General features: G+C 41.5%; 1 protein-coding gene across 1 annotated transcript in view; it reads right to left on the bottom strand.

The window, feature by feature from the left end:
- The window catches only part of WDPCP (WD repeat containing planar cell polarity effector), a 278,021-nt gene that overhangs the window by 67,215 nt on the left and 184,047 nt on the right, over nt 1–26,759 (bottom strand). Inside the window, exons 13-14 of the mRNA XM_073339528.2 lie at nt 22,128–22,191; nt 3,012–3,114 (exon numbers count right to left, since the gene is read on the bottom strand). Coding sequence (XP_073195629.1) covers nt 3,012–3,114; nt 22,128–22,191 — 167 coding nt within the window. The remainder of the gene's footprint in view (nt 1–3,011; nt 3,115–22,127; nt 22,192–26,759) is intronic.

The raw sequence follows: 26,759 nt of genomic DNA, 5'->3' as shown, positions 1-26,759 counted from the left end.
TGGTTTGGGGGACAAATATTATTTAGGGAGGGAACTCATCCTCTGGCCTTCATGAGTCATCCCTTGATTTTACCATCACCTTACAGAGCCCCTTCCCTACCTTAGCATAGAACTTGGGCCCAGCTGCTTCTATGATACACCACTTGCACATCACACTGTCTGTTTGCTTTGACTGCTGCCTTCTCATTGAAATTTGCAGTGCAAGTGAAGGGTTTGATCTAGGAAGCCTCAAAGTTTTGGGCCCCACACTACAAGAAGGATGTGGAAAAATTGGAAAGAGTCCAGCAGAGGGCAACAAAAAGGATTAGGGGACTGGAACACATGAGTTATGAGGAGAGGCTGAGGGAACTGGGGATGTTTAGTCTACGGAAGAGAAGAATGAGGGGGGATTTGATAGCTGCTTTCAACTACCTGAAAGGGGGTTCCAAAGAGGATGGCTCTAGACTGTTCTCAGTGGCAGCAGATGACAGAACAAGGAGTAATGGTCTCAGGTTGCAGTGGGGGAGATTTAGATTGGATATTAGGAAAAAATTTTTCACTAGGAGGGTGGTGAAACACTGGAATGCGTTACCTAGGGAGGTGGTGGAATCTCCTTCCTTAGAAGTTTTTAAGGTCAGGCTTGACAAAGCCCTGGCTGGGATGATTTAATTGGGGATCGGTCCTGCTTTGGGCAGGGGGTTGGACTAGATGACCTCCTGAGGTCCCTTCCAACCCTGATATTCTATGATTCTATGAAATGCCCTTGAAACAGAATAGCAGAAGAGAGGAATGCGGGCAGATGGCACTAGAATGGCATGAAGAGAAACAGGGAGTGGGAAACAGGATGGATGAAAGGTCTGGGGTCACAAGATGGTGAAGAGGAAAAGTAAGAGGTGGGAAGGGAAAACAGATAAGGGAGCTGGATAAAAGCCTGGCTTCAATAAAAGGGGCCTGGACACTCAGACTGTCTCTCAAAAATGGGAATCACAATACACTGCGGCAGCTGGTAACTTAATTTTTCTATGCACCCTTAAATGGACATGTAGTATTTTGTACTGCTGCATACATGGTCTGTAATGAAAGATTCTGTTGTAATACATACACTCCAAGAGACAAAGTTAAGATTGTTTGAAGAGTAACTCTGACGCTTCTGACTTTTGCATGATTCACTTCTCCGAGTTAGTGTTGCATGGACACTGTAATTTACATATAGGGTGGTCACTGAGTTTGCTTGTTTTGAGTGGTTAAACAATGCCCAGGCCTCAGAAAACCTTCTTTGCTAATGATTCTTCCTTGGGTCACAAATTTAAAATTAAAGCAGCATAATTCAAAAGTTCAGTGTATGTTTAGAAGCAAAAGAAAACAAAACCGTTAGCTCTGTTTTCAAGTACTTAGGGCCCTATCCAGTTCCTGAACTCATGGCAAGATTCCCACTGATGTCAGTAGAAACTGAATCAAACCCTTAGTGCTCCACTGTTAATATAATGAGGCTTCACTACAATTTATCAGGGGGGCATTGCATGTACTAAAAAATGTAAACCACCCCGATATTAATTATTCAGAAAATGACAACATCTTAAAGACCATGGTTAAAGATGATGGATTGACTTTATCATTTACAATGAAGGAGTTTACTTTAAAATAATAATAATTAGCAGTTACAGAGAGAGGGCTTTCCATGCAAGATTCTTCATACACTTCAAAAGCATTAATTTAACCTCATAAAATCTCTAAGTATTAGTATTTCTATTTTACACATAATGAAACAGACTCAGCGAGATTAAGGGCTAAACTTGTAGCATTAAGTGTGTACAACTGCATACATACATGTGTGCCTGACTAACTCTTACTCGCAAATATGCTATGTGCCCACACAAGGCAGATTTTTACAAGCACACATAGCCCATTAGGCACTGAACTAGCAACATGCACACAAAAATACTTGACTTGCACATATACATTGGTATTTGCATTCATAATCAGATATGTACAAATGTAAACTCACAGTTATAATCTTCTATTTTTGACAATCTGGCCCTAAAAAAACTTGCCTAACCCAAGTTCACACAAATTTTCCTTCAGTGAACTGTGGCCACTGGGCGCTGCGGACGGCCGTGCCTGCGGACGGTTAATGTAAACAAACTGTCTTGCGGCCTGCCAGCGGATTACCTTGACGGGCCACAGGTTGCCCACCCCTGGCTACTATGCTCTTTCTTTCTCTCTTACATAGGGATCTTGCCTGGAATCGTCTCCTGACTTCCCCGCCCTCTGATTCCTGCTACAAATTTAAAGAAACAGAACAGTCTCCGTATCTTTACGCTTCTCTTTAAAGAGGTTAAGTGAGAACACAAGAAATGATCAAACTTCTACTTTGTGGGGGGAAGAGAAGTGCAAGTTGTTTTGCCCAGCCTGCCAAGTTACTGACCCAGCTATGGGCACAGTGCCGCAATCTTTGCTCACATAGATATTTCTTACTCAAATACCAAGTCCCATTGACTGCAACAGACCTACTTTGGAGCCGGATGGTGAAGCCCTTGCTCAGACTGGAGAGCATTTACCTCAACTGAGTACTTCCAGAGGCTTCACAAAGTAAATCCCATTGTCTTCACCAGGACTACTTGTGTGAGTAAATGCTCAGCCAGGTGAGTAAGGTTTCCACAACCTGGTCCTTAATAAATAAAGTTGACTTGTGTGAATAAGGATTTCAGGATCAGGACCCTTCGCACTTAATCTCATTACAATGTGCATGGAATTCATTAACCCTTTTTCTTATTTTCTATAAAACTGTGGTGATTTACTCTCTTTTGCTTTGCAGCCCACACATTGACACAATTCTCATTTATATACCCAAAGGCAAAGCAATGCTGTTTTCATAAGCTTACCTCCTTCTCCTCAAATAAAGACACCACCTTCTTTTCCAAGAAAACAATTCAAATTAACCAATAACACCCTACAAGTATAACATCGTGGTGATGCAGAACAAGTATTGATTAAAACAAAAAGGGCTTTTTAAAAACAGCATTAATTCTTACCAACTCCAGTAGTTATTGATTCTGCATCAATGTCGTTAGCCTTTTTCTTTGCCACTTCAGCTAGTGCCAATTCACCCTTATCTACTGCAAGGTAATGGATGTCCTTTGGAAATAAAGCAAAATAAAAGATTAATCTAAAATGAATCAGACAAGTAACAAAGGAGAATTTGAAAGAAAGAGGCTCTTTTCTTCCTTAGATCGCAAACACAAATGGAACAGATGAACCTACTGTTATATTTTAATTTTCTTTGTACTATTCTTTCCCGATGCAAATTTATTAACCCTACTCATGTTGTTGAAAGAAAAGTCTCTGGTTAATAAATAAAACACTGACCATCCATGAACCGATAAAAGGGAGGCTGACGACTTTGCATGTATAACTGAAACTTTAGCTGGATGCTTTAGGACTCTGGTGCAGCAGACCCTAGCTGCCGCAACATGAACCAAGTGGGATTGGCTGGCAGGTGGCTTGCCTGTCTTGTTTGTGAGGCCATGGTGTTTACATCTAACCAAAAGCGCAGGATGACTCCAGATCTAATGTTTGTGATGCAGTGTTTCCATTTGGTATGAGAGTGATGCTGGAATAGGTTTCAGTGTAATGATTGTCCTATTGCACTGTAAATTGTTTGTGTGAGGTGATGAGGATTCTCACTGCAATGATACTGGATGTATGGTACTGAGACTAATAGTGCTCAGTGACTTGAACATTCAAACAGATTATGAGAGTTCTGAGTCAACTCAGGATTTCATGGGCACTATGACAACCAGGGGTTTAATGGCCGATTACTGTAGGCTAAGCTCATAAAGGTGGCCACACTCTGGATCAGAGAGCTGTATTATATTCCCATGTCACTGGTCCATCGTTGCCTTCTGTAATTTGAGGTCAGTGTCCATCTGTCCTTAAGGGAAGAGGGATCTGTTTCGATGGTCTAACCTTTGAGGGTAATGCCTCTCTGACATGGATGTGCACCAACAGCCAGGCACAGCTTTGCTTACTGCAGTAAATGAAGAGTACTTCCTTGTTTCTACGAGGTGGAGTCTGCCTAGTCACTCTCATGGGATGTGCCAGCTGGTGCAGCTCTGATAGTGGAACCTTAGCTAGCCACGTCCACTGGAGAGCCCATATGCCCCCTCCTGTCCCTACCCTCACTGTTTCAGACTGTTTGAGGGCTGATGCTATAAAAGGGGAAGTGGCGCTCGCACTGCCTCAGCTCCTTCCACTGCCTCCTCAGGTCTGTGTTGTAATTAGGACTCCAAGGAAGAGGGGAAGATGGGTGCGGAGTGTGAACATGCAGAGTCCGTCTTGAAAACCCTCTGTTACAAGTAAGTAACCACAAAGTGGCTCCTGCACATTCCCACTCATGGGCTAGACTGGCTAGCAGTACTCCTTCAAAGGAAGGTGGGATGAGGAGTTCTAATGAAAATGCAGTTGTGGGACTGCACTGCCAAACTGAACATCTGACCTAGAGGCTAGAATGATCCAAGGCATGCTGCTCTGTGAAAAGGATGGATGAACCTCCAAGTAGCAGCTCTTCAGATCTCTATAATTGGCATAAGTCTGAGATATGCAGACAATGCCACCTTAGCCTAGTAAAGTGTGAGACTTAGTTCCCTGAGGAAGAGGTATTGAAGCCAAAAAAATATGTCTCCTGCATGAAGAGTCTAATCCATCTAGACAACAAGGTCAAGAAACAGGTTACCCCTTTTTATTTTCTGCACAGGAAAATAGGAGAACATCTAAAGTTCTTTGTCCTATCTAAAGAGTAAGCCAAAACTCTGTTTACTTCTAAATCATTCTAGTAGTGTGCAGCATGGCTTCAGCCCTTTGGGCAAGAGGTTTGGGGCAAAAAAGATGAAAGATTGAAAGATGAAATAAAGAACATTCTCTCAGAGGTTCATAGGTTGCTTCATTAATTGTGTGAAAACCAAGTTAAGATCCCACAGTGGAGGGAGACCCTTCACGGAGGATTGATAGGTAAATCCCTTTACTGACTCATGTGTGAATACTGACTTATTGTTAACCAGAGTGTGAAAACCAATATGTCTGATCAACAGCATTTAATCGAGGATAAAGACAGAACAGGAATTTTTAAAGTAAGCGTGATTTGGACTGGGTCTGATGAAGGAGGTATGCTATTTTGAACTGACCACATAGAGAACACATTTTAACACACTCCATTTTCTAGTCAATTCTTTCCTAGAATTAATTAAAATAGTTTGTACATCGGCTGAACATGAAAGCTTGAAGTTAGTTAGAAACCTATCCCCCACGCAATCAGCTGGAGACAGTTTGGGTCTGGGTGACAGCCTCAACCGCTCAGGTGGGTCAATAAATCTGGATAGACCAGAAGGGTCTTGAAGATCCCTGTCAACAGGTGGAACAGGATTGGGAACCTTGTTGCCTGGCACAAACCAGGGTAATTAGAACAATATTGGTGAATAGAATAATATTGCCCAGCTTTATCTTGTGTATGACCTTCAGCATAGAGGGGGTGGGCAGGGGAGGAGAGTACCCAAGAACCCTTGATTCCATAGTAGGAGAAATGCATCTGAGATCAAACGATTGTCGATCCCCTCCCTCAGACCAAACATCTGACACCTCATATTTATTTGGTTGCTAATAGGTCTATGGCTGGGTGTTCCCACTGTGCAGAGAGTCCCTGTGCTACTGATGTCTTCAGGGACCACTCTTGCGTATCCATGTTGACCCTGCTGGGTTGATCTACTAGGTCATTGTTCTTTCCTGCATATATAGTGCTATCAGAAATACGCTATGAGTAATGCACCATTCGCATAATATCACTTCCCTGCAGAGCCAGGGAGAGTGGGCTCCTCCCTGCTTGTTTATATAATGAACTGCTGTGGTACTGTCTGTGACCTCTTGAACATCTTGTGTTGAACAGGAGGTAGAAAAACCTTTAACACCCAATGAATTCTAGAAGGTTTTTTGTGGAATCTTGTCTTGGGAATCAATGACTTCTTGCACTGAAGGTGTGGTAATGATCTCCCATCCTACAATGGATGTATCCACAGTGACAGTCACTGATGGAGCTGGAGTGGTGTACTGTACACCCTGGATCACATTTTGTGGTTGAGTTCACCACTGTAATGATAGCAGCACCTTTGTCAGAATGATTAGTTTCTGATACATGCTGTTTATACTCTGTCTGTAGTTGGTGAACAGTCAGTGTTGAAGGGTTCTCATCTTTAGATGAGCATATGGAGTGACTTAGGTTGTTGTAATTAGAAGACCCATTAATCAGAGGTAGAATATTACTTGCTGAGATGATTGAGTCTGTAGACTGTGTATAGCAGCTTGGATTTTTTGAAATCTTTCTCAAGAAAGAAGAGGTCTGTTTAGCTGATGATGGGTATTGATTTTGTCCATTCCAGAACAGATTTCTTTTGGTTTATCAGGAACCTCAGATTTTCAAAAAGGATACAAGTATGAGAAAATGGCTTTGCAAAGATGTTTTTCTGATTATGTTTTTTTATTAGGCAATTATCCAAGTAAAGATAAACATGTATCCCTTTCCTTCGCAAGTAAGCTGTTACCACTGACAGGCAATTTGAATATCCTGGGCATGGTAGACAGGCCAAAGGCAAGGACTTTGTATTGGTCATGGTTGTTTCCTACTGTAAAACTGAAGTATTTGTGATGGAATTTCTTGATGAAGGTATTTAGTTTCCTTAGATCCATGACTGGTCAGAGGCCACCGTCTTTTTTGGGAATCAAAAAGTATCTTGAATAGAACCCTTTCCTTCTGAATTCCATTTGGACCTCCTCCACCACTAATATTTTGAGAAGAGCCAGAACCTCTGATCTCAACAGGCTCTTGTGAGAGGGAAGGAGGGGAACAAGGAGGGGAGTGGGGGATTGGGAAGAATCTCAAACTGTATTGGATACCCACTGTGGATCATTCTAATTTAAACTGTCAAATGTGGGACTTGGGGCTTGGTCCTGAAGACATTACAGAAGGTTGTTTGCCTCCTGGTCTTGATTTAAAATTACTTCTTTGTTGAGAAGAGTACTGTGGATGTCCTTGGGTACTTCAGATAATATTGTCTCCTCTAAATCAGGTGTACAATTAGAGGAGGAAGGGTACTGTTGCCTTTGATAGCTGGAGAGGGACATCCCTGGTTTTCTTCTTGGTTGCTAAGAAATGCTCAGAGACCTGGCAGAATATCTAATCTCTGTCATTCTTTCTAGTAGTCTTTGGTCCTGATACGGAAAAGACCCTCTCCTTCAAAAGGGAGATCCTCAGCTTTTGCTTTGGTTTCTGGTGGCAGTCCTGACAATTAAAGACAAGCTGTCACAAGGTGCTCCCTTTGCTACCCAGCGTGCCACACTGCCTGGCCTGTTTGTATGGTCTCTTATTCACCACATACTCACAGTCTGTTCCTTTCTGCCATGTGTACCTTTAATCTCAGAGTCCAGGCACTGCAGAACCTAGCAGGAGGAGCCTTCCACCCAACTATCTCTGCCACACCTAGCTCACTCTCTGAGCTCCCCTCTTTACTTCCCGTTCCCGCCAATTATGTATCGTCCCCTGGTTGAGCAAATTAACTCATTAGCCTGATCATTGCCCACAAGTGTCAACAATCCCCACCACAACAGGCTAATTGATCCCAATTAAGCCTGTGATCTTCCCTGTTACACAATTACCTAAGTGAGCACTCTGTCACACAGGCAAACCTTCTCATTGAAAAAAGAACGAGGAGTACATGTGGCACCGTAGAGACTAACAAATTTATTTGAGCATAAGCTTTCGTGGGCTAAAACCCACTTTATCGGATGCATGCAGTGGAAAATACAGTAGGAAGATATATATTATATATATATACACACACACACACACACTGTGATGGGGCAAGGCCAGATGGCTATAGAAAAGTAGTGGGAGATAGATATATTAGCGACAGGCTAAACAAATCCCTGGTACCAGGATAAGTTAAATGAAGCTGCTCCAGGTCAATTAAGACACCTGGGGCCAATTAAGAACTTTCCAGAAGGCAGGGAGAAGGCTAGGTTGATTGGGACACCTGAAGCTAATCAGGGACTGGCTGAAACTAGTTAAAAGCCTCCCAGTTAGTCAGGTGGGTGTGCATGTCAGGAGCTGTGGGAGGAAGTTGTGCTGTTGGAGAGACTGAGTAGTACACACCATATCAGGCACAAGGAAGGAGGCCCTGAGGTAAGGGTGAAGTGAAGCTTGAGGAAGTGGGGGCTGCTGTGGGGGAAGTAGTCCAGGGAATTGTATGTGTCATGTTTCTAAAAGTTCAGCTACCATAGCTGATACTATTAGGGTCCCTGGGGTGGAGCCCGGAGTAGAGGGCGGGCCAGGGCTCTGCCCTTTGCCCCTCCTCTCCCCGATTAATCATTGAGACTGGGAGACAATGGAGACTGTGCAAGGAAGGATAACTTCTCCTCACCTCCCTCGCTGGCTTATGATGAAAATGGCTCAGTAGACTGTGACCTTGTCTCTAGAGAGAGAAGGGTTACGTGAAGGGTCACAGTGAACCTCTGAGGCTAGCAAACTGCGCCAGTAAACATGGGACCCATGGAGACAAGGACAGAGCTTTGTCACAACACAGAGAACATGAAAAAATGGGTGTTGCCATACACACTATAATGAGAGGGATCAATTAAGGTGAGCTATTATCAGCAGCAGGAAAAAAAACTGTTTGTAGTGATAATCAGGATGGCCCATTTCCAACAGTTGACAAGAAGGTGTGAGTAACAGTAGGGGGGGAAATAAGCATGGGGAAATAGTTTTACTTTGTGTAATGACCCATCCGCCCCCAGTCTTTATTCAAGCCTAATTTAATGGTGTCCAGTTTGCAAATTAATTCCAATTCAGCAGTCTCTCATTGGAGTCTGTTTTTGAAGTTTTTTTGTTGAAGAATTGCCACTTTTAGGTCTGTAATCGAGTGACCAGAGAGACTGAAGTGTTCTCCGACTGGTTTTTGAATGTTATAATTCTTGACGTCTGATTTGTGTCCATTCTTTTATGTAGAGACTGTCCCATTTGGCCAATGTACATGGCAGAGGGGCACTGCTGGCACTTGGCCAGTCCTTACTTACAGGCAGCCCCCCAACCTGAAGCAAATACTCACCAGCAACCACACACCACACAACAAAAACACTAACCCAGGAACCTATCCTTGCAACAAAGCCCGTTGCCAACTCTGTCCACGTATCTATTCAGGGGACACCATCATAGGACCTAATCACATCAGCCACACTATCAGAGGCTCATTCACCTGCACATCTACCAATGTGATATATGCCATCATGTGCCAGCAATGCCCCTCTGCCATGTATATTGGCCAAACCGGACAGTCTCTACATAAAAGAATGGACACAAATCAGACGTCAAGAATTATAACATTCAAAAACCAGTCGGAGAACACTTCAGTCTCTCTGGTCACTCGATTACAGACCTAAAAGTGGCAATTCTTCAACAAAAAAACTTCAAAAACAGACTCCAAGGAGAGACTGCTTGGAATTAATTTGCAAACTGGATACAATTAACTTGGGCTTGAATAAAGACTGGGAGTGGATGGGTCATTACACAAAGTAAAACTATTTCCCCATGTTTATTCCCCCCCACCCCGTCCCGTTACTTACATGTTGGCTATGGATGCATATGCCACTTGGACCAATACTCAGCCACTGGATCTGGTTCATAATCCTGGCCACAAAGTAGAAATGGTTAGGATTCTGAATGTCTCTTGTTCAAGGGTGTGCATAAGGGTGTGCCCAATAATTGGCAGGGGCACAGAACTCCTCTAGGCTTGGGGCCACGGTGGTGCGAGTGAGCTCTTCTGGCCCCAGAGGGAGCTGACTGCTTCTCTGGCCCTGGGGGGAGAGCAAACTTCTCCGGCCCTGGGACTGTGGGGGACAGCGAGCTCCTCAAGCCCAGGGCCGTGGTGGGGGCACAGAACGTGCCCCTCCAAAAGCCATCATATTTTTATTTCTAGGCACGCCCCTGCTCTTATTTAAATTGTGGATGACTTGAGGACACGGGAAGAACCTCCAATTCCACTTGCAGGAGTGGTTCTAGTCTTGGATCTAGTGTGGAAGCTAGAGGTGAAAGCAATGGCCCTGCAAGGACAGTATTAGTGATGGCAGTTTGATCAGAGAACCAAAAGGTGCCTTGGAAGGGGGGGAATCTGCCACACAGGAATCTTCAAAAGGATGCCAAAGTGAACTTAAAAGTGGTAAAAACCACCCATCTGAAAGTGTAAATGCTAACCATGTGCAATTGTAACCATCTAAAACCTAAGCTAAAAATTTCATAAAGCACTTCTATTTAAACACAATTTGGACTGAAGGTCCAGAGAGGTTCCAAGTCCATTACTGACGATGGTTGGAAGGAACTGAGCGGCGGGAGGCCCAAGTCCCCTTTCATAGTCTTGCCCATAGAATATTCAGGAACAGTGAGGGGTGGCCCAGGTGGGGAACTGTGAGCACTCCAACAGGTACTGCTAGCTAAGGTCCCATCATCAGAGCTGCACTCACTGGCACAACCCAGGAGCAGGAATATGCAGAGGCTACTCAGAGAACACTTATTTCACATGTAGCAAAAGTAAAACAACTCCTTGTTCTCTTTTATTGTAAAGATAAAAAATCCAAAGAGATATTTTATTCTTGGTCATTTTTCTGCACTCTAACGGCATGCAGGAATGTAAAGGGAATGGAATACTTCCTTGAGACAATGTTTCCAAGTAAAAAAGCCATGGCTATCTCCCAGACTCAGAGAGCTTCTGGTAAGAATAACCTTCTACATCTGGATTTTCTGACACCTCAATTTAGTGGACAAAAACCCTAATGGCACAAGCGAAGGGTAACAGTTCTGGAAGAGGAGCAGAAGACAGAGAGATGAAAAGAAATATGAGAGTGACAGAAAGGAAAAAAGAGGGGGAAAGACAACAGCCATACTCCAAAAACATTTCCCCCCTAATTTTGTAAAGAAGATTTAAGGAACAAAATATCACCTAACAGTATTTCCTCATAAAAATCTCTCTCTTTCTCTGTATGTTACCGTCAGTTTCACAGATCTTCTCCCTTTGTCTCCATAGTGGTATCCCTTACCATGCTTGTGAGCCTTTGGCTTGCTCTGCATTAGCTTGTCAACATTAAAGCATATAGGGACAGACGAACAACTGCTTGAAAAGATGGCTTGTCAAATACTCAATCATCTCCCCCACGTCGAATGGAACCAACGGTAGTATTGAAATGAAAGTACATGAGCGGAAGAGCCATGAGCATCAGAAAAAAACACTAGTGAAGGGGGACTGGTAAAGGAGGAGGAACTGCAGTTCCTCAGAATGAAAGGGAGCTGGCTTTCAGAATCCCGAAGTCTGGATGTTTATGGACCATCTGCTGAACCCAAACACAGGTGTGATTTAACAAGAATGTGGCAAGTGTCTTGGGGCAAAGTAATTAGTTAGACACTTGCTGCAAACACTGTACTTCCTCTGAGTAGAGGAGCCTTAGTCACAAAAGTTACGACGTTTATCAAGATTTAAAAGTTTAAAGACCTGAAGAAGAGCTTTGTGTAGGCTCAAAAGCTTGTCTTTATCACTAATAGAAGTTGGTCCAATAAAAGATATTACCCCATTCCCCTTGTCTCTCAAAAGGTTGATACTGTCAGCTTACCCAAGACAACATCCGATGAAGTGAGCTGTAGCTCACAAAAGCTTATGCTCAAATAAATTTGTTAGTCTCTAAGGTGCCACAAGTCCTCCTTTTCTTTTTGTGAATACAGACTAACACGGCTGCTACTCTGAAACCAGCTATAAATTAGATGGCTCTGGAATGAATCATTTGCATGTATGGCTAGGATCTACTCTCACATCTACAGATTATGGGGGAGATTTGGGAGTTGGGAGCCTAATTGTCCTTTGTGCCTTTAAAATTTCCCCATATATTAAGTTTAGGGGTTCTGTTTTTTCATATAAACTGAATATAACAATGATTGTAGATTTTCAATAATTCATTTTAAATAATGTAAGGTGGAGAGCAATTTTATTAAAAATAAACCAAAAATGGCAAGATTCCCTTAAAGGGATTTTCAACAGAAATTTCATCTTGTAAATTTACAATCCATATTTACTTCCTGTTCATGCTCTCTGTAATTTCATTCCAGTTCATGTAGCCACATGATGAGCAGATTTTGTTTAGGTGGTTACAGTGTTGAAACTTAAGATGTAAACAATAAAATGAGACTGCTTAAAATGTACGATTGTTTTGTTTTTTTAAAATAATGTTTGTGTGATTTTTACTGCTAATGAAACCACCAATTTCCACCCAGATGTATGCAGCTGAGATTCATAAACCTGTAAAACCTGTTTTGTTTTTTTAAAGGAATTTACAAGACACTAAAATATCCAAAACCAAACACTAAAATGATTAAAAATAGAAACCAAACCCCACAATCCCTAATTTTGTACATACATATATTTATATATTATAAATATATTATTTATATTTATATATATATTTAATTATAAACATGTTTTCAGACTCTCAGTCAATGGGTTGCTGGTTCAAATAATGATATTACCCGAGAAAATAGGATTTTCTGTCCAAATTCTCTCCTCTTCTTCCTTCCCCCATGACTAGTGATAACACTACGCTCTTCTCTGTCACCTGGACTCAGAATCTGAACATCATTTTTGTCTTCTCCCTTTTATTCTCCTTTCACATCAAGACTGTGTCCAGATGTTGTTTCTTCCTCTATGAGACCTTCAAGACTCACCCATCCTCTGTGTCTAAATAGTTATAACTCTCAGCCATGTCTCAATCATCGCTTGCCTTGATTACTGCAGAATCTCATGTCTGGTCTTCCTGACCCTCAACGTTGCCCTATACAAATATATCAAAAATATGGCCACTGTGACTCGCCTGTCTCTCTGATTACATCACCCCACTCCTTGAATCACTTCACTAGCTTCTCCTCCATTACATCAAATATAAACTTCTCACATTCAAGTATCTACATAACTTTGCTCCTTCTTGCTCATCCAAACTAATTTCTCATTTAGAGTGACCAGATGTCCTGATTTTATAGGGATGGTCCGGATATTTGGGGCTTTGTCTTATATAAGCGCCTATTACTCCCCCACCTCTGTCCCGATTTTTCACACTTGCTATCTGGTCACCTATTACATTCATGCCAGTGATGCAAATCTTGATACTCCGTAAATCTGATTCTTCCACACGCATCTCCATGCCTTCTTCATGCTGCAACCAACACATGGACTGTCCTCCCTACTGTGATCCATAATTCCACTTGCCCTCATCATTATATGGCTCCTGAGAATACACTTCTTCTCAGGTGTCCACAATAATTAAGGCAATAACATTCAGTCACATCTGCATTCTGTGTATAAGAGAACCACCAAGAGGTGCACATCCCTAAACTGGGTACCTACATGACTGTATTGCTTTAACCCTAGTCCTTCTTTCCCATGTCTCCTCCCTACTGTTTGTTCCCCCCTCCTCATTTTGTCACATCAAAAATTTAGAATGTAAGCAAATGTACGTAATTAGGGCAGGGACTATGTCTTTGTAGGTTATCAGTTAAGTGCATCTCACACTTCTGAGAACTATAAAATAATAGGACAGATTGCGAGCATCCGAAGAACAAGTGAAGAAAGGATAAGGTTTGGAATGAAGAATAGCAAGTCCCCAGAATGAAAGGGTGATGCCTTTCAGAATCCCAAAAGTATGGATGTGCTTGGACCAGTTTCTGAGCACAAACAAAGGTGTGATATAACAAGAATGTGCAAGTGCCCTGGGGCCAAATAATCAGTTAAGAGCTTGCAGCGAATACTGTACCTCCTCTGTGTGTAGGTCTGCCGTGGTTGTCAGGAGAGAGGGGCCTGAGTCACAAAAATTATGATTTTTATCTAGGTTAAAAAGTTAAAAGTTGATACTGTCAGCTTACTCAAGATAGCTGAAAATCAGATGTCTCTGGAACAAGTCTGAGCTAACAAATATTTGAATATGTAGCCAGATTCTGTCCACGTATATAATAACATTTATATCTATTATGTTTAGGGATTCTGGTTTTTAGTTTAAACTGAAAACAATAGCGATTGTAATATTTTTTAAATAATAAAGTTAGGGGGGAAAACAACTACAGAGGATGACAAAGTTCCTTTAAATGTACTTTCAACAAACAGAAATTTGCACTTTGTTTACTGTACATTACAGCCTGTATTGCTCCCTGTTCATGCTCTTGGATTTTCTTCTTGGTCCTGTGTGAAGGCACTCAGATAGTACAGTAATGGGGACCCTATAAGCACCTCAGATAGATAGAACAGCAGCCTGGTAAGTGGCCTTTTTTTGTGTGGTTATGCAGAGTGATTTAACATTGGATGCAAAAAATAATGCCACTAGCCATCACCTTCAGCCCCCAACAAAAACCTCTCCAACACATCATCAAGGATCTACAACCTATCCTAAAGGATGACCCAAAACTCTCACAGATCTTGGGAGACAGACCAGTCCTTGCTTACAGACAGCCCTCCAACCTGAAGCAAATACTCACCAGCAACCACACACCACACAACAGAACCACTAACCCAGGAACCTATCCTTGCAACAAAGCCTGTTGCCAACTGTGTCCACATATCTATTCAGGGGACACCATCATAGGGCCTAATCACATCAGCCACACTATCAGAGGCTCGTTCACCTGCACATCTACCAATGTGATATATGCCATCATGTGCCAGCAATGCCCCTCTGCCATGTACATTGGCCAAACTGGACAGTCTCTACGTAAAAGAATAAATGGACACAAATCAGACGTCAAGAATTATAACATTCAAAAAGCAGTTGGAGAACACTTCAATCTCTTTGGTCACTCGATTACAGACCTAAAAGTGGCAATTCTTCAACAAAAAAACTTCAAAAACAGACTCCAAGGAGAGACTGCTGAATTGGAATTAATTTGCAAACTGGATACAATTAATTTAGGCTTCAATAAAGATTGGGAGTGGATGGATCATTACACAAAGTAAAACTATTTCCCCATGTTTATTTCCCCCCCCCCTCCTTCCTCAGACATTCTTGTCAACTGCTGGAAATGGTCCACCTTGATTATCACTACAAAAGGTCCCCCGCCCCCGCTGGTAATAGCTCACCTTACCTGGTCACTCTTGTTACAGTTTTCGGAGTAGCAGCCATGTTAGTCTGTATTCGCAAAAAGAAAAGGAGTACTTGTGGCACCTTAGAGACTAACAAATTTATTTGAGCATAAGCTTTCCTGAGCTACAGCTCACTTCATCGGATGCATTGTATGGTAACACCCATTGTTTCATGTTCTCTGTGTATATAAGTCTCCCCACTGTATTTTCCACTGAATGCATCCGATGAAGTGAGCTGTAGCTCACAAAATCTTATGCTCAAATAAATTTGTTAGTCTCTAAGGTGCCACAGGTACTCCTTTTCTTTTTGTGGATGCAAACTAACATGGCTGCTACTCTGAAACCTAAAAAAAGCTATTTTAAGTAAAAAAAAAAAACATTTTATAGAACTTGTCATTACTAATTAAACCACCAATTTCTGCCCAAATGTGTGCAGTCAATCTATATAACAGGAGTCCAGGATTGTCCTTCTCTCTCTCTGTGTCATTTTGACACCTAGAATGTGTGTTGGGTCCGGGTGTAGAAATGGGAAGTGCTAGAAGTAAGCTGAAAGCTCTTTTTGTTTAGCACATCACCTGGTTCAACCATCACTGAGATTCACAGTCTGTTAACATTCTACTTTTTAAAGTTCTCAGCCATTTACACCCGATGTTTTCCAAATTATGCCTATATGACAGCACAGGCTTTCACCTCATATTCAAATTAACCTACCAAATGGGATTTTACTAGGAAGTTACAAAACACTCAGTTAGCCAAAACCAAAGAGTGAAATGAGGAAAAAAGAGAAACCAAAACCCAGATTCCCTTACTACGTATATCAACGAATGAAAACAAAATGATGTAATAAAACTCTTAACGTGATTGTAACAGATTTTTTTCACATAATCAACCAAGAGATTATCACGTCAAATATCACATTACCTATCAGAAACAATCAGGAAAATAGATTTTCCTGCTGGCTATCAAGAGTACGTTGAAATGGCTGGCTTTTACCATTTAACAATTTGATTAGTTCCAAGAGCTGCTTTTTATGCTCATCTTTGCAATTTATGCAGAGCTAGCCCTCAGTGAGCAGAAGTCATCTGAAACACTGTTGTGCATATGTCTATAGGATATTTCTGGGCAAAATTCCAACATTTCTTCAGAAATTACTTACACTTTCCTCATCAGTGTCTCACCCAAGATCTGACACTTTTATTAACGTGTCGGTTCCTCGGGTTTCTGCTACCTTTGGTACAGCGGATGGCCTTTTGAATTTTCAGCAGCGGAGAGCTGGAACACACTACAAAAGGATTTAAAGCTAACAACCCTTATATCGCTTGATCTTTTCTGTCATAGATTGGATCAGTCATCATCCAATAAATGTAACAGTTATTCATGATATATTATGTCCTCTTCAATTTTACTTTCTTTTTATTGAACTTTGTGGAAGTTTATATAATTGATGGATTAGTATGTGACGTGGTGCTAGGAGCGTTGCAGAGGAATACAGCAGTGTCTGAATGTGTGTTATTATAGCATCATGTTAGTGATGCTACAGTGATAGTTGAGGAAGAAACTTTCAGCAAGAATCCCTGTCTTCAGATAGGTTTCAGAGTAACAGCCGTGTTAGTCTGTATTCGCAAAAAGAAAAGGAGTACTTGTGGCACCTTACAGACTAACCAATTTATTTGAGCATGAGTTTTCGTGAGCTACAGCTCGTCTCTAAGGTGCCACAAGTACTCCTTTTCTTTTTGCGAATAATTTCTGTGGCTTTGGATTTCCCAACTGTTGTATGTTTAAAATTTCAGCCATATGACTGTTACCTAAATGTAAGTATTGCTTGTTTGGTTTTTATAAATGAGCATTTTCACGTCACTGAGTCGTGAATAAGCAATGAGAGGCTTACTTTATATTTTGATGGGGGATTTGAAAGAGAGAGGGAGGATCCTGCTTCTTGCATAGGGTTAGGGAAAGCATATTAGGCACTAGGAACTGCAGGGAAGGCAAGGACACATTATAAAAGGATGGATTTTGATCCCACTGGTGTAAGCCAGGAGTAACTGCATTGACATGTAAGGCATTCCACTCATGTAAAACAGCTGTGAGATCAGACTCAGGCCCCAAAAGAGCAGGTATGGGGGAGGGTATTGCTGGAGTAAAGGGAATGAGACAGAGAAAAAGAAAAGATGAGAGCAGAGCATCAACTTGATGTGGAAGGGGAGAAGGAGCCAGTGGATAGGTTTGGAAGGGGAAGGGATACCAGAGCCACTAATGCACAAATGTAACAAAAAGTACATTACAAATATACTCAAATAATAACATGGGCCCAATTCAGCTTTCACAGACATGGTTAAAATTGCCATTGACTTCATGTGTAAGCCAGGGCAGAAATTTGCCCTGAGGGTCTAATTTAGACCAACAAAAGGAGGGAAAATGCAAAGTTAAGCCCTCCATTGTAATATCTTCTACTGCTATTGAATTGTGTCTGCAGCTTCCCCAGGGCAAGTATGGGAAGAGAACACCACCACGACAGCTCTCAATAATTGTCAAAAGGCTCAGAATAGGCTTTCTGCTATTCTTCCAGTCTCTAAAATAGCTAGAGGTCTACATGTCTTCAGTGTTTGTGTTGACAGACCATCCTTCACCCCAAAAGGGACTAGGTTTGATGTTAAGTGGGCAGAATTAACACCAAAAAAGGACCTAATTTGTATGAATGATCTGAAATAGGCATGAAAAAGAGGGGAAAATTATCTTAATTTAATATTGATCTTAGTTGGAATAACTTTTGGTTTTAAGTCATCTCAGAAGTGCTGTCAACAGGAAGCTGCAATCTGATGATATGAAATTTTACACATCTGTAGGCTGAATTAGAGATACAAATACAAAAACTGAGCACTCAGGGATACCATTGGGCAGATTTGTGTCAGTCCCTGGAAAATGTCACATGATGCAATTGGGATAGGTTACAGTAAAGCCACATAATGGAAAGTATGTTAGTGACTGCATAGTTAAGTTTGCTTTTCAGGCCTGGCATGAAGTTTGTGAAACTATGCCATGCTACAAGCTAACAAGATGGTCCTATGGAAATGCAAGTGTATGTTTACATACAACATCCCCTAATAAGTCAGCAGTTAAACAGGATGTTGGAACCAGCTCCAAGACGACAGTGGGAACTTGTTTTGAAGCCTGCATAGTTGAACTATTACAATTACTCTGAGATTGTTCTTTCATTTGGTAGATAACATCATATCATAAAGAGTCACTATGCCTATGAAGCAATCCCATTTTAGTCATTTTAATTTAAAAAATAATGAAAGACAGCAATCTCTATTAAGGGCCAAAAATGATCTGGTTTCCCATGGATGCACCAGAAGTGTAGCTTCACTTGTGAACCCCAAGCTGCCTGACAAAAATTTGTGGCTGTGGTTGCTTCTTCTCTGGGCAAAAAGTAGCAGAGAAAAGAACAAACCATCAGCTTGATAGAGTGGACTTTTAGAAGATTAACTCCTTTTAATGTTAATTAGAGATGAGCTAAGGAGAGGATCTTGGACATGGATCAAATTTAGGCTAGAGTTCCAGGTCAAAACTGCACCAGATCTAGGGTCAGGTTTAATGTCACCAAAGTTTCACAAATTCTTTTCACAAGATTTCAGCCCGGAGTGGCAGACATGTTTCTAAATTACCAGCCCTTGTGAGATTTCTGCAATCCTGAATAGTGAGCCAGCAGCTGTTTTGTTGAAATCTCCAGTATCTTGGGGCTAAATTCAAACTAGTCTGGGAAATGGGCCTCTTCCACTTTAAGATGCGATCTTGAACCAAAACTACATAAACAAGTTCTGAACCAGGAATTCCAGTAAAGCCTCACTTGTGCCTCTTGAAAGATAAGGGTGGCGCGCAGGCCTGGAGTAAGGCACAGGCCCTACAGGGACACAGACCGCTCTGGCCTTTAGAGTCACACAGTGACGTCGGAATCAAAGGCTGTGATCCAGGGACAGCTATAGGGTGACCCCTTGGGGGTATGCCTAGAATGCCAGATTGCCTAAAGTCAACCCTGGTGGGGAATATGAGTTGGTTTGGATTAGAAGTCCCACTGTGGACCCAATCACCTCTAGAGTTAATAGGAATTTAGTGGCTGAAGCGCCCCTAATAAATTGAAGATATGCCCACAAGTACCTCAGCTGACTGTTTTTTCAAGAACAGCATCATTTCTGGGAGATACTACAATAATCAGTAACCATAATGCTGTAGCTGAACAGAATCATAGGACTCAGCGGGCTGAGACAAGACCTTGTCTACACTGGATTTTTTAACCACTGGTGCAGTTACTGTTTTAAGTCTGGGTAACCTTATTGGTACAAGCCATGTTTTACACTCATGTTCTGCATCTAGATTAGGGGTTTGCACCATAGCACCTACATTGGTATAGTTACAGCAGTGGGTAAAACCCCAGGGGAGACAAAACCCAAACTGCACGGCTAGACAAGGATACTTCTCAGTGAGTTTGGAAATCACAGCTTCAGTTAATTATACTGATAACCAATTTAACCAATGGGCAACAGAGGCTGATATCATAAGCCAGGTGGAGGTAGGAGTTGATATTTTGATAGTGATGATAGGTAGAGTAGGGATAGGCTGTGAAGGACCTTGAAAGTAGCAACAGAGAAGGGGGAGTGGAGGGAGGCAAAGAGAAGGGGAGCATAGACAAAGCAATGGGCTAGCAAAATGATCTTTTAGCAGCATTTTGAATAGATACGAGTGGGGTAGATTGCATTTGTCGAGGTCGGAGGAAAGGATGTGCAGTAACCAAGACATGATATGATGAGAGCTTGGATGAGAGTTTTAGCCATGTGGATGGATAGGAAAGGTCACATCTTAGAGACGCTATGCAAAAAGAATTGGCAAGATTTAGACATAGCCTGGGTGTGAAGACCTAGAGTGAGGTCCAACGTGGACATCCAAATGAGAGAAATGCATGAGACAGAGATGAGCAATCCTGCACCGATGCAAAATCCAGCGATTTTGTTCTCACTTCAATCTTGTCTGCACAAGGATAAAAGGTATGTAAAAAAATTCTTTAAATTCTGAGGAGGATCCAAGGGTTCACCTTGGCCAGCTGAGATGTGCTAAACTGACTGTGCTTGTCCTGACTACACTACAAATGTAACACGTGTTAGTTAACCTTTTAAATAAAGCACCCTTTCAGCTAGTCCAGACGAGGCCTTACATGGGTGTATATCAAGTCACTCCACTGAAGTCAATGGACTGGATTCTCCAGTGGCCAAGTTCACTTTGCGCCACATACACTGACTCAGTGTAAAGCAAATTTAAAGTGTCCAGAGATTTGGGTTGGAGAATACCCCATGTAAGGGGAATCTTCACCAGCACAAACCTGGTGACTTCTTCCTGGGATGGAACTCCCCCTTCTGGCACAAGGAGGAAGGGGACATGTTGGGGTGGGGGGTATCAGAGGAGTAGAAGGGATATGGTGGAGCAATTTTTTAGTGTGTGGGGCCTTATGCCTTAAATTACAGCTGTCCCCCTGCTGATTTAGTGTACACCATGCCAGATGGTTGAGAGTCAGGAGCTCATGACTGGCTCCCTCTCAAACCCCTCCCCCACCTTCTATTGCAACCAATCTCTGCTCCGGCACAGCGAGAATCAAGCCCAGTGGAGTTAAATTGGTGAAAGTGAGAGCAGAATCATTTCCCAAGCCTCTCCATGGTTACAGATCTCAACACTGCTACATCAAAGTTTTGTGCAGAAAAGGTTATATTATTGAGAGAGAGAGAGAGAGAGAGAGATGAGATGAAAAGAAAAAAAACACGGTTTCGAGGGGATATAAATAATTACAAAAATATGTAATGATTTCCCTAAAAGTATGATATTCCCATCACATTCTTTTGATGCATACTTAAAAAAGTTTATCACAGTATACACATCTTTCTAATTAGATGGAACAAGCCAAATGATTAGAGCTGTCGAAAAAAGCATCAAAAGATTTACAGAACTCTTTATATAATTAGAGAGGACTTTTTATAACCCATAGAAGAAGGATTTAATTGTGTTATTTAACATACAATTTAAATATCAAGATCAAACTAGCAGGGCAAGTGACTTAATGGGATAAATAATATTAACATCTAGTGCCAAAGCTTAAACAACAGAATGTCTTCATTATGCAAAAGAGTCAAGCAAATGAGACTTTCAAAGGGCTTTTTTTTTTTTTTTTTTTTTAAAAACAAGCCCTTTCCCTATTGTTCTTTGAAAACAACTAAATCAGCTGCATAGCAGCAACATGCTGAGAGATGAGGAAAGAACTACTGGCTTTGTCCATCTGACCTCACTGTGACATTGTGGTGCAAGATCTTATAAAACAAGAGCCTCCTGCAGACCCTGCACATAGGACCTTTTAAGAACCGGTTAATTTTACTTTTGTAGCTAATTAAATGGGAGGGCGAAAGAGTGCACAAAATGTAAAACTGCTTGGGTTGACGTTGCAGCTTTGTTGTTTTAAAAGTACCTGAAGGAGCGTTCATAATTTGTCACTTTCCACAGAAACCTAAGAGACATACTGAGAGCATTCAGGATCCCCAGGATACGGTCTGCTCTTGTGTCCTGGCCTCTGCAGCTGTACTTCTTAAAGGAATGGATTAGAAACATATAAGCTTATTAGAGTGAAAGATGACATGCACCCACATCTGACACAGCAGGAGGAGGAGGAAAGTTCAAGAATGTATATATTAATTCCTGAAAAACATAAAACAGTCTTGAGGCCCTGGCAAGGAAAATGTCAGCAACTCAAAAGCTACTAGATTGCTATTGACCAGTTTCATGATGGCAAGTAGAATAAAGCCTTCTCCAGTATGTGTCTAAGACTGCAAATGACACTGATCCTTTTTAATGTGCACAAAAGCTGACAACTAACTCATCTCAAGAACAGCAATCACAAAGCCATCTACAGGAATGACTCACCATAAACAGGTCACGAGCACCTATGTCAACAGCGAGCAGAAATGCCTTTTCAAATCTCTGATACCTGCAAGAAAAGGTGAAATGTATCATTTGCTGAGGAGGAGAACACCAGTTTGAGAGATCCAGCATGCTCTGTGTTAATGTGCAGATGAACTGACAGCTCGTAAAAATCAATGAGGTGTGCTGCCCCTGCTCCAGTTCTCATCTAAAACATATATTGCATTTATTATGAATCCCAAAAAGGGAGGCCCCAGGTGACTGGTGAAACCATTTGTGTGATAGCCTGGAGATCACAGAACTATGAAATATGATGATGGCAACACTACTGAGCACTTTCATCTTCTAAACATTTGAGCAAACAATCAGCATGTTTTGATCTAGTTAACGTCAATGGGAATTGAGGGTGTTTAGCATCATACAGGATCAGGACATAACAAATTAATCCTTATAACAGCCCTAGGAGCTAAGTAGGTAAATATTATTGGCCCCAGTCATGGTAAAACCTGTGAGAGAAAGAGCTAGGGGAGAAATCTGTGAGAATCCCCCCAGAAAAGACTAATGTACCCACCCCAAACCTGTCTGGAATCCAGGGGTCCATGTGGAAGGTGTGTGTCATTGCACTGGCTCTGGACTCTGGCAACCTCCCTCCAGCCCACTCCCTGACAATGCAGTTCCATTAGAGTCATGCTAACTCACAGTGACAGACTCCAGGGACCCCCTAGAGCAGTGGTGGGCCATTCCCGGTCAATGGGAACCATGGCCACTGGGAGTTGCGGGCGGCCGAGCCTGTGGACGGTCAACATAAACCAACGGTCTCGTGGCCCGCCAGCAGATTACCCTGATGGACCCACCACTGCCCTAGAGGCCGTGCTATCTTGTCTGGGTAAGCTCCACAGGGCTGGAAAGGGAAGCGAGGCAATAGAACACCCCCTGTCCCACAGACTCTTCTCCCTACCCAGAATGGCCCCTTTTCTAGCCCACATCTCCAGACTTGCTGAGAGTTCTCTGCAGGGTCTGGTGAAGAGGAGAACAGGGCCATAGAGGTGATGGAGCCTCAGTTCTGCATGGGAGAAGAGGGGAGATCCACAAGCAAAGGGTCCCCTCTGAATGTGGATTTAGAAGGCAGAGTGTCAGCCCGTATCCCCCTTTTACAGCGCGTGAGCTGCCTGCCTACAGAAGGAATCTGTATCAGCACTGGGATCATGATTTCACTTTTGGTTCCCACTCCTATATTCAGATCACTAGTCCAAGTGTTCCCAAACTGTTTCAGAATGTAAACATTTTAATAGAGAGACTGCCTTCTGGACAGTAGCCTCTCCCAAATGCAATCCCATGGACCACTTCCTTTCTCATTCAAGAACATGCACCATCCAGCAGCAACTACAGCAAATGCTTACACGAGAAAGAAATATCAAGAGAGCATTGATCTATGTTTTTAATACAAAAGGTGGACATCTATAGAAGCAACTGAAGCCAAGGAGAGTCAGCCCTCTATAGGGTACCATCAAGTGCTTTGTGTACCCAACCAGCACCACAGACCACACTTCGACAACTGCTCCTAGATCATGCTCATGTAATGAGAGATCATGTATTATGTCAGGGAATCTAGAAGAATTCTCATTACAGAGTATCAAAACCACTCTGCACTTGTTAAATGGAAGGTGAGGGTCCAGCTAGAGAGGACAGTACGGAAAAGAAAGTCTTGATATGGAAAAAGGTTTACTAATCTATTATGCTGTCTGCATGTTTCACCATATTACAGTTCAGTTGAATAATGTGAGATTTTGATTTTTTTATAGTGTATATGTTTTCTGGTAAAGTTTTATTCTTGTAAACAGTCTGAAAAATCTATACGAAATGAAATAGTGTATTTTAAAAAGATTATTTTTTGATTTGCAGAATAACAAAAACTAAAATAAAATAAAACATCTCAGTGATTATAAGCACAGTGTGCCCATTGTTAAGGATGCACAAGTGTTTCCATTTTAAGAGGTAATATTTAGTTGCTTATAACTTTTTTAATCTTTTACCTTTCTGGCCAAAATTTATCAGATTTATTCTCAGTCAGGGAACAGATTTTATTTGAAAGTTTGAGCCAAAGCAATTCTGCTATTTTTGAGAACGAAGACAATGGAAAATAATAGTTCTTCCCCCATTATGAAAAACATTTGTGACTTTTTTTTAAAATAACAGCTGTACTGTGTCACTTGTAGATGACAGAAACTTGAAATTAGGCAGCGGGAGGTCACAGATGATGGTCTGGTGAAAACTGATTGTGATTTGTTAGTTAAGAGGGTTCAAAAGATGTGTTTTGTGAGTGCTCAGTGGATTTTGTAAGACAATCTATTAGTGGTCTGTCAATATTCTGTTGGGTGTACACAGGCTTGATTAGATCAGGAAAGTTAGTGGGCAGTGCTGGGGCTTTTTCTCAGTTAGTGAAGGTGCACAGGGAAGAACGCAGCCCTTCTTTCCTTTGATGGGTGAAACTGTCTGACTAGATGGACCACTTATCTGATCCTGTATGGCAATTCCTATGTTTCTAGCCTGGGCCAAAGCCTTGTTCTACCCAGCTCTGAAAAGCCTTCTTGCTCTTTTTCTTCTATAGTATGCTGGTGGAATGACACAGCAGAATGGAACCTAGAGATAGCCAGCAAGTGCTTTCCCTCAAGGGATGATGCTGGTGACAAGAAAGCAAAATAAATTAACATAAGCAGAAAAGGAAACAAACTCTCCAGCTTGGCATTCCTATGCCCCTGGGTGTGGACTCCTAGCTTCCTAAAGCCAATTTCCCACTGTGTCTTCCAATCACTAATTTACAGTCCTTCCCCTGAGCACCCCATAAGGGGAGGGGAAAGTGGAGCTGAAGTTAACTCCTTTATTACTGGGGTCCAGGCAGCGCACCAGACCTGTCACACATCTATATCTCTGAAGTTTTTGTAATACTTTGTATGAAGGATACTACATTAAAATACATTGCATTCCATATTTCTTTTTAATCAAATGCTTTAACTGAGAGAAATACATACATAGATGTTACAGCGGTACATATATGTTAGTATCATTTATACCTTTTTCAGGAGGCACCCCAAAATTAAATGACAGTTCTTATTCCTACGTTTCTCAAATACAGAATAAAAACACATCCTCAATCCCAAGAAGGAAAATAGGAGACTGAATAGTTCAGTGAAACATGCCCTGTAAAATACCAACAAGAATACGTCTACACTGTGTCTTCGTTTTTACATGGCAACTGTTAAAGGAACAATTTGAATGAGATCTGCTCCAGCCAAGACCATACTTGCTACCAAAAATGAAAAGTAATATTTTCCTTTGAGTGACCTGCAGAATGGAATCATGGCCTTAAAACTATCAGTTCTTTTCTGTCTCATAACGATTTCAATTTTTTCCCTTTAATCAACAGACATACTTCCGTCTCATTATGGCCCCTACTCAGAAAACCGTAAAGCCAGCTTGTTATTTCCAGAGCTGTACTGGAAAAAACTATCTACCAAAGAAATGCTCTTCACAAACCAAGAGAGCTGGAAAGAACAATCACAGAGACGTCATAAATTATTATAAGTAGTATTGCTCTTAAATGAGGCAGTGTTTTCAAATGAAAGTGACAAGTTTGGATTACTTATGCAACCAATATTAAATCTGTCAAGAATGCGAGGCTTTTGGTTTTTTTCCCCCCTTCAAACTAGCTTTATTTGCAAACCTTTTTTTAAAGTCTCTTTGGTGTGTAACATTCTATTTTCATTCTGTAGGGACAATTAGAAAGTGTCCTGTGTGATGCATTAGTGCAAAGATCCCGGCAAACAGATCATGCTTGTTTTACAACAGGGTTTTGTTGTGGGGAGAGCTCTTATTATTTCTAGCACACTCCATTCATAGTTATCTGCCCCCTAAACAATAAAAAAAATCCACCTTTTGTTTCTGCATTAAGATTACAGGGCAGAAAATTTGTTGCCTTCAGAATGGTGCTGATATACTACCAATCCTGAAGCAAACACTGTAACTTACTGATTGCTTCAAAATAACTCTAGTAATCAAGGCTTTGAAAAAAAGAGAGAAGAAAATCTACCTGTAAACTATGAAGTTCAGCCACTTGTTTGGTCAAAGTGATAGCCAACAGAAATATGACCTTAGAGATTAGCACTTACATACTGTTCAACTATATAGGGCAAATAGTAAAGCATTATTCTATGAGCTGTTTAGGGTATGGAATATTAAGTATAAAACCTAATATAATAAATGATACTACTAGTATGTTCTTATATAACTACTTTCTATCTACAGGGCTCCTAACACTTTGAAAGATGGGTATTATCATCCCATTTTACAGATGGGGAAACTGAAGCAGAGAAAGATTAAATGACTTGCCCAAGATTACATAGGATGAAAAAGACAGATTTAGGAATAGAATCTAGATCTCCTGGCTTCCAAACTGGGGGGCTGGACCTTGCTGTCTCCCTGTGTTAAAAGTGTGACTTAAACTGACAAAACCATAAAAGCTGAATGCTTGATTCTTATCTCACTTATATTACTTTTACACCAGTGTCATGCCATCGATTTTAGTGGGGTTACTCTTGATTTATGCCAGCATAAGAAAGGAGGGGAATAGGGCACTCA

The sequence above is a fragment of the Lepidochelys kempii genome, chromosome 3 (genome assembly GCF_965140285.1).
Source record: "Lepidochelys kempii isolate rLepKem1 chromosome 3, rLepKem1.hap1, whole genome shotgun sequence".
NCBI lineage: Eukaryota > Metazoa > Chordata > Testudines > Cheloniidae > Lepidochelys > Lepidochelys kempii.
This window is presented reverse-complemented; position numbering and strand designations above follow the sequence as displayed.